Source organism: Camellia sinensis, chromosome 5, assembly GCF_055761805.1.
Source record: "Camellia sinensis isolate YWXY chromosome 5, ASM5576180v1, whole genome shotgun sequence".
Taxonomy (NCBI): domain Eukaryota; kingdom Viridiplantae; phylum Streptophyta; class Magnoliopsida; order Ericales; family Theaceae; genus Camellia; species Camellia sinensis.
Genome location: NC_138965.1, coordinates 90849799 through 90857782, shown reverse-complemented (window position 1 = coordinate 90857782; position 7984 = coordinate 90849799). Strand labels below are relative to the sequence as shown.

Below are 7984 nucleotides of genomic sequence, written 5' to 3'. Positions count from 1 at the left end.
CGTAGATTAGGACATATTAATTTTAATTCTTTGCGTATACTTGTTGCTTTAGAATGTTTGTCAAACTTAGAATTTGATCCTGTAATAACCCGACCCTCGTACATGTTCTTTGTTATACTTTCGGATCCTATTTTGTGATTTTGAATGCTTGTTGTGAGATTCCATGAGAAATTGAGGCTAAGTAAGTAAACCCATGTTTAAAGATATTCATCTGTTCAACAAGGGAAAATATCTGTTACATCTCTAAGTTCGAAACAGAAATTGGAAGCCTTAGGGTCTTAATTAACTGAAATTGAGTATATATACATGATCAGCATAATTTTTAAGTAATATTAAGTATGTTTATGAAATTTCAATTTAGGATGATTAAACTAAATGATTTTTGTTTTATTCACCTATGATATGCTTATATATAAGTATATATTCATGTTCATATATGTTGGACTTAGAAGAGTTTCTTCAAGTTATTTCCTAAGAGAGAAAGGATGAGAGAGAGAGTGGAGGTTTGAGAGGAATTCAACAAGGAGAAGGTAGAGAATCTAAGGAGCTCAAGCTTAAGGTAAATCTAATCATTTTCTAAAACCTTTCTCTTAGCTTTGAGTAAGATTTTCCCCTTGATTATGGTATTTGAAGATGGTAACTGTAACCTTGTGTATGTGTAGAAGTTAACGGGCAAAATACTCTTACCTGGTTGTTTGATTCACTTTGAATTAACCATGGATAAGTTGTATTTGAGCTTTTAATTTGAATTCAAGTGTGTGGATATATGTTTATGGATATGTAAAGTTAAAATTCTCATGGGCATGTGTATGTTGTGAGCCTAAGAATGATGAACTAAATTAGATTGATGTAATTGCCATCATCTTGACATGATTTTGGACCATGTATTATCAAGTAAGAATGTTAATTTGAGCCTTGTAAATATGTGCCAAAAGGTGGGATTTTGTAAGAATTTTCGGACTGTTTTGGGCAGAATCGCCGCACGTGCGGGGGTCATGGCCGCACGTGCGGGAAGTGCTGCCGCACGTGCGGGAGTCATGGCCGCACGTGCGGGAAATGGTGAAAAACAGGGGCTCGGCCACTGTCTAAAAGGCACGTGCGGGGCATTTTGCCGCGCGTGCGGGGCTCACAATGGGAAAGATAAAATACCTTCCTTCTATAAGACTCTGGGCCTACGGCCACTCAATATAAGCTATTATGATATGAAACAAAGTGCTACACGGAACTAAGTGCTAGATGTGAGCCATCTCTAGAATCCGTGTGAGACACCTCTTGAGTTCGTATAAGTATGGTTTCAAGGGCTTTATGCCACTTTCAAGGGCTTCAATGCCAACAAGTTACAAGGGCCTTGTGCCACACGTTTCAAGGGCCTTAGTGCCATATGTTCAAGGGCATTATGCTTATGCCACCATGTTTAAGGGCCTTGTGCCACTATGTTCAAGGGCATTATGCCACCATGTTTAAGGACTTCAAGCCGTTATGAATTAAGAATGTGAAATGTCAAGCTGTTATGTTCAAGATTGGGCCTAAGGCCGTTATAAGATAAATACAGAATCAGGCTAACTTTGTAATCTCTGCATTTCCACATGTATTGATATATGTCATGTTTCAAGTTGAGCATTGTTTCATTATGTATTACTATTCACTGAGCCCGGCTCACTCTCCGTTATGTCTGTTTCTGTAGGCAACCAACCAGGTGGTCAATCCTAACCTATGACGCCCGGTTTCTTTTGACAACCTTCGTGTATCCAAGCACTCATGAGGCCACCTATTTTGTGAAGTTTATTAAGATAATTAGCTTATTTCTTGGCTATCCTTCCAAGGTTGAATGTGCATAACTCCAATAGTTTTTGTTACATGCTCGACTAAAGGGCTGGGTCTGTATATGTGTTTGTATATATGTTCTGCCAAGGAATATTTTTGGATTCTATCAACCTTTTATGGTGCATGTAATGTATGAGATCCTGGCATGTTAGAAATAGCTCAATAGTATTTGTTTGGTTTTGTATTTTTCTAATATTTTGTGCTTCCGTCAAGGCCCCATATGCTATATATATATCAGGTTATATGTCTGTTTGTGAACGGGTCATGCCTGAACTTAGAGGGGCAAGCTTGGGGCTTGACAAGTGATATCAGAGCACGAGTTGCTATCTCACACACGGAACCATTGGGCTTTAGGGTGTCTAGAAAAGTTTTAGGCATCTTGCATGACATCCTGAAGATATATGAAAGAGCGATGGCAACGTTAAGTCTACTCTGATAATGCTAACACTTTTGAATTATGTCTATTATGTATAAATGTTTATTGTGTAGGCAATGGTGAGGACAAGGACAGAAGAGACAGAAGATGCTACTTCTGCACGGCTGGATAGAATGGAGAGAATAATTATGGAAATGGCGGAGACCCTACGGCAACAACAACAACAGCCACAACAACCACCCCCACCACCGGTACCTCCACCAGCAGTACAAGATTTCCATGCTGAAGACCGGACTATCACCCTTACTAAGGAGTTTAAAAAGATGAAACCGCCATCCTTCAAAGGAGGAATAGAACCAATGAAAGCTGAGGCGTGGGTGTTGGGAATAGAGAAGTTATTCGAAGTCTTTCCCTGCACAGAAGCTCAAAAGGTGCAACTGGCTGCCTTTACTCTTGAGGATGAGGCGCGCAGATGGTGGATGCTTACGAGAACTGTACACCAAGGATTGACATGGGATAGATTCTTAGAATTGTTTTATGACAAGTACTTCCCTCAAAGTATGCGGAATAAGAAGGAAACAGAATTCGAAACTCTCAAGCAAGGGAACAAAACCGTCGCCGAATATGAAGCCCAATTTGCGGAGTTAGCTCGGTTCGCGCCTCATATGGTGGACGCGGATTATAAGAAGGCGCGCAAATTTGAAGGGGGATTGCAGAGCGCTATCCTGGATAAGGTCAACATGTTGAAGTTACTTACTTACGTTGATGTGTTGGAAAGAGTCGTTATAGCGGAAGGAAATCTTGCTACTCAGAGTCGAATCTCAGAATGGAAAGGGAAGAGGCAAAATACTCAATGGTCGAAGGGATCACCTACTCCACCAAACAAGAAGCAGACTTTAGGGAGTTCAAATACTTCTACCCTTAGCCAGGATTCAATACCGACTTGTCCGGAATGTGGGAAGAAGCATCGTGGAACGTGCTATCGAAAGTCTGGAGCCTGTTTTCAGTGTGGTAAGACGGGTCATTTGATCAAGGATTGCCCTCAAAGAAATCAACAAAGCAATAATAGAACCACTACAAGTTCAGCAGGGTCTGCACCAATTGCCAACACCAAGACAACTGTTAAACCCACTAATAATAAAGACACTGCAAGACAAGGCAGGGTGTTCGCATTAGTTCCGGGAGATGTGCAAAATGCGGCAACAGTGGTGTCAGGTACATTTATCGTTTACGATCATTTCGCTCATGTATTATTTGATTCTGGCTCCACCCACTCTTTTGTGTCGAAACTATTTGCTCCTAATTTAGATAAAACTGAAGAAAAACTGGCTTATATGTTGTGTGTATCTTCACCTTTGGGAGGCCCTATGATTTGTACTTCTGTATATGTTGCTTGTGAACTCCAACTTGGGGATATCCGGGTGTATGCCGATCTGTTACCTCTTGACATGGCCTACTTTGATATTATTCTGGGAATGGATTGGTTGGGTGAATATGGTGCAGCCATAGATTGCTTGACTAAACAAATCAGTTTCCACCCTCCGGGACAAACAGAGTCTACCTTTCAGGGACATGGAGTGACTTCTCCACCTTATTTAATTTCCGCAGCAAGGGCTTGTAAATTAATTCAGAAAGGGTGTCAGGGGTATTTATGCAGTGTTCTATAGGGGCAAGCGGAGAATGGGAATACCGATATGATCCCAGTTGTCTGTGAATTTCCGGATGTCTTTCCGGAAGAGTTACCAGGGCAGTTAATAGACCGTGAAATTGAGTTTATAATTGAAGTAGCACCGGGAACTCAACCCATTTCTAAGACTCCGTATAGAATGTCGCCAGTTGGGATGAAAGAATTAAAAATACAGTTGCAAGATTTACTGGACAAAGGATTTATCTGTCCGAGTGTATCTCCGTGGGGTGCACCGGTTTTGTTCGTAAAGAAGAAGGATGGAACACTCCGGCTTTGCATTGATTACAGAGAGCTTAACAAGGTCACAATCAAGAATAAGTATCCATTGCCAAGAATCGATGACTTATTTGATCAGCTTCGAGGGGCACAGGTCTTTTCTAAGATTGATCTGCGGTCTGGATACCACCAATTAAAAGTCAAGGCTGACGATGTTGAGAAGACAGCCTTTCGAACCCGGTACGGTCACTATGAATTTTTGGTTATGCCCTTTGGAGTTACTAACGCCCCAGCAGCTTTTATGGATTTGATGAACCGCGTCTTTAAGTCCTATTTGGATGAATTTGTGGTGGTCTTTATTGATGATATCCTCATTTATTCAAAAAATGCGGAAGCTCATGAGATCCTTCTTCGCGTAATTCTTCAAACTCTCCGAGAAAAGAAATTGTACGCAAAGCTAAAGAAATGTGAATTTTGGCTACTCGAGGTGGCATTTCTGGGGCATATTATCACAAAAGAAGGAGTTTCTGTTGATCCACACAAAATTGAGGCGATTGTGAAATGGCCGACTCCTACCAATGTGACCGAAGTGCGTAGCTTTATGGGGTTAGCTGGTTATTACAGGAGATTCGTTCAAGATTTTTCTAAAATTGCTGGGCCACTTACACAATTAACTCGAAAGGGAGTTGCATTTGAATGGTCAAAAGAGCGGGAATCTGCTTTCCAGGAATTAAAGATGAAATTAACCACAGCTCCATTTTTGGCTTTACCGTCTGGCACCGAAGGGTTTGTAATTTACAGTGATGCGTCCCATAAAGGATTAGGGTGTGTGCTTATGCAAGGTGGAAGGGTCATTGCCTATGCTTCACGACAGCTTAAACCCCATGAAAAGAATTACCCCACGCATGATCTTGAGCTCGCGGCGGTGGTTTTTGCTTTAAAGATATGGCGGCACTATTTGTATGGTACTACCTGTGAAGTTTACACCGACCACAAAAGCCTTAAGTACCTTTTTACCCAGAAGGAATTGAACATACGGCAGCGTCGGTGGTTAGAGTTAATTAAAGACTATGATTTACAGATCCATTATCATCCTGGTAAGGCCAACATGGTCGCGGATGCTCTTAGTCGGAAAAATATGGGAGATTTGGCCAACCTGTTTACGGAGCAAAGAGAATTGGTAAATGAGTTGGATAAGATGAGAGTGGAATTTAAGATACATGGACAGGAGACAGTCCTAGCAGCAGTAATGGCTCAACCGACCTTACTTGAAGAGATTAAGTTACATCAAATGGAGGATGACATTCTAAAGAAGGTATGTGATGAGTTAGAGACAAAACCACACTCGGGGTTCAGTTTAGTGGATTCGGTACTTAAATTTCAAAATCGGATATGTGTCCCCAATGTTTTGGAACTTAAACGGAAATTGATGGAAGAAGCGCACGCTTCAAGGTTTTCCATGCATCCGGGAAGTACTAAAATGTACCGGGATCTGAAACAAAATTTTTGGTGGCCAAACATGAAAAAGGAAATTGCAGAATTCCTCTCTAAGTGTTTGCAGTGTCAGCAAGTGAAAGCGGAGCATCAAAGACCAGCAGGATTATTACAACCCCTTCCAATCCCGGAACGGAAGTGGGAACATCTAACCATGGATTTTGTTGTGAGATTACCACGGACACCTCGGGGTATGAATTCTATATGGGTCATTGTCGACCGATTGACTAAGTCCGCCCACTTTCTACCAGTAAAGACTCAATACAATGCAGATAAATTGGCGGTCATTTATGTGAATGAAATTGTAAGGCTGCATGGTGTACCGGTCTCAATTGTATCGGATAGGGATCCAAAGTTCGTCTCCAGATTCTGGCAAAGTTTACAAGAAGCCATGGGTACAGAATTGAAGTTCAGCACAGCTTTCCATCCTCAAACTGACGGTCAATCCGAGAGAACAATACAAACTCTGGAAGATATGCTCTGGATGTGTGTGCTAGAGTTTCAAGAAAGTTGGGAAACCCATTTACCACTGGTAGAGTTCGCATACAACAATAGTTACCACTCAAGTATTGCAATGGCACCCTATGAAGCTTTGTATGGAAGACCGTGTCGTTCTCCCGTATGTTGGGCTGAAGTTGGAGACAAATCCTTGCTAGGGCCTGAAATTGTTCAGTTAACAACGGAAAAAGTTAAAGTTATTCGGGAAAGATTAAAAACGACTCAAAGTAGACAAAAAAGTTATGCGGATAACCGACGGAGAGATTTGGAATTTGAGGTGGGCAGTCACGTTTTTATAAAAGTTACTCCGATGAAAGGTCATCCAAGATTCGGGAAAAGGGGTAAGTTAACGCCTCGTTATGTTGGTCCCTTTCAAATTTTGGAAAGAGTAGGTCTGGTAGCTTACCGGGTTGCCCTCCCGCCACATATGAGTCAAGTACATAATGTGTTTCATGTCTCTATGCTTCGGGGGTATCTTGCGGATCCGTCTCATGTTATTGATCATCACCAAATTGAACTAGATGATAAGTTAACTTATGAGGAGAAACCAATCCGCATTTTGGATCGGCAAGTGAAACAATTACGAAACCGAGAAATCCCAATGATAAAAGTGGAATGGCAAGAACATTACGGAACCGACGCAACTTGGGAAAGAGAAGAGGAAATGCAACATCAGTATCCACATTTATTTCTACCCTAAGGTAAAACAAGTTTGGAGGACCAAACTTATTTAAGGGGGGGAGAGTGTAATAACCCGACCCTCGTACATGTTCTTTGTTATACTTTCGGATCCTATTTTGTGATTTTGAATGCTTGTTGTGAGATTCCATGAGAAATTGAGGCTAAGTAAGTAAACCCATGTTTAAAGATATTCATCTGTTCAACAAGGGAAAATATCTATTACATCTCTAAGTTAGAAACAGAAATTGGAAGCCTTAGGGTCTTAATTAACTGAAATTGAGTATATATACATGATCAGCATAATTTTTAAGTAATATTAAGTATGTTTATGAAATTTCAATTTAGGATGATTAAACTGAATGATTTTTGTTTTATTCACCTATGATATGCTTATATATAAGTATATATTCATGTTCATATATGTTGGACTTAGAAGAGTTTCTTCAAGTTATTTCCTAAGAGAGAAAGGATGAGAGAGAGAGTGGAGGTTTGAGAGGAATTCAACAAGGAGAAGGTAGAGAATCTAAGGAGCTCAAGCTTAAGGTAAATCTAATCATTTTCTAAAACCTTTCTCTTAGCTTTGAGTAAGATTTTCCCCTTGATTATGGTATTTGAAGATGGTAACTGTAACCTTGTGTATGTGTAGAAGTTAACGGGCAAAATACTCTTACTTGGTTGTTTGATTCACTTTGAATTAACCATGGAGAAGTTGTATTTGAGCTTTTAATTTGAATTCAAGTATGTGGATATATGTTTATGGATATGTAAAGTTAAAATTCTCATGGGCATGTGTATGTTGTGAGCCTAAGAATGATGAACTAAATTAGATTGATGTAATTGCCATAATTTTGACATGATTTTGGACCATGTATTATCAAGTAAGAATGTTAATTTGAGCCTTGTAAATATGTGCCAAAAGGTGGGATTTTGTAAGAATTTTCGGACTGTTTTGGGCAGAATCGCCGCACGTGCGGGGGTCATGGCCGCACGTGCGGGAAGTGCTGTCGCACGTGCGGGAGTCATGGCTTCACGTGCGGGAAATGGTGAAAAACAGGGGCTCGGCCACTGTCTAAAAGGCACGTGCGGGAGAGCTTGCCGCACGTGCGGGGCTCACAGCCGCATGTGCGGCCCATGCTGAAAAACGTGGATCGCTCCGTTTTGCGTGTAGAACCCTCTAATGTTGTCGGAATATGTATTTGATGCCTTTT

At 40.9% G+C, this 7984-nt stretch overlaps 1 protein-coding gene across 1 annotated transcript; it reads left to right on the top strand.

The window, feature by feature from the left end:
- Positions 1-2559: 2559 nt before the first annotated feature.
- LOC145791524 (uncharacterized) lies at positions 2560-3867 on the top strand. Its single transcript, XM_082871884.1, has one exon. It carries the CDS (start codon positions 2560-2562, stop codon positions 3865-3867), a length of 1308 nt encoding a protein of 435 aa, XP_082728010.1.
- The last annotated feature ends 4117 nt before the right edge of the window (positions 3868-7984 follow it).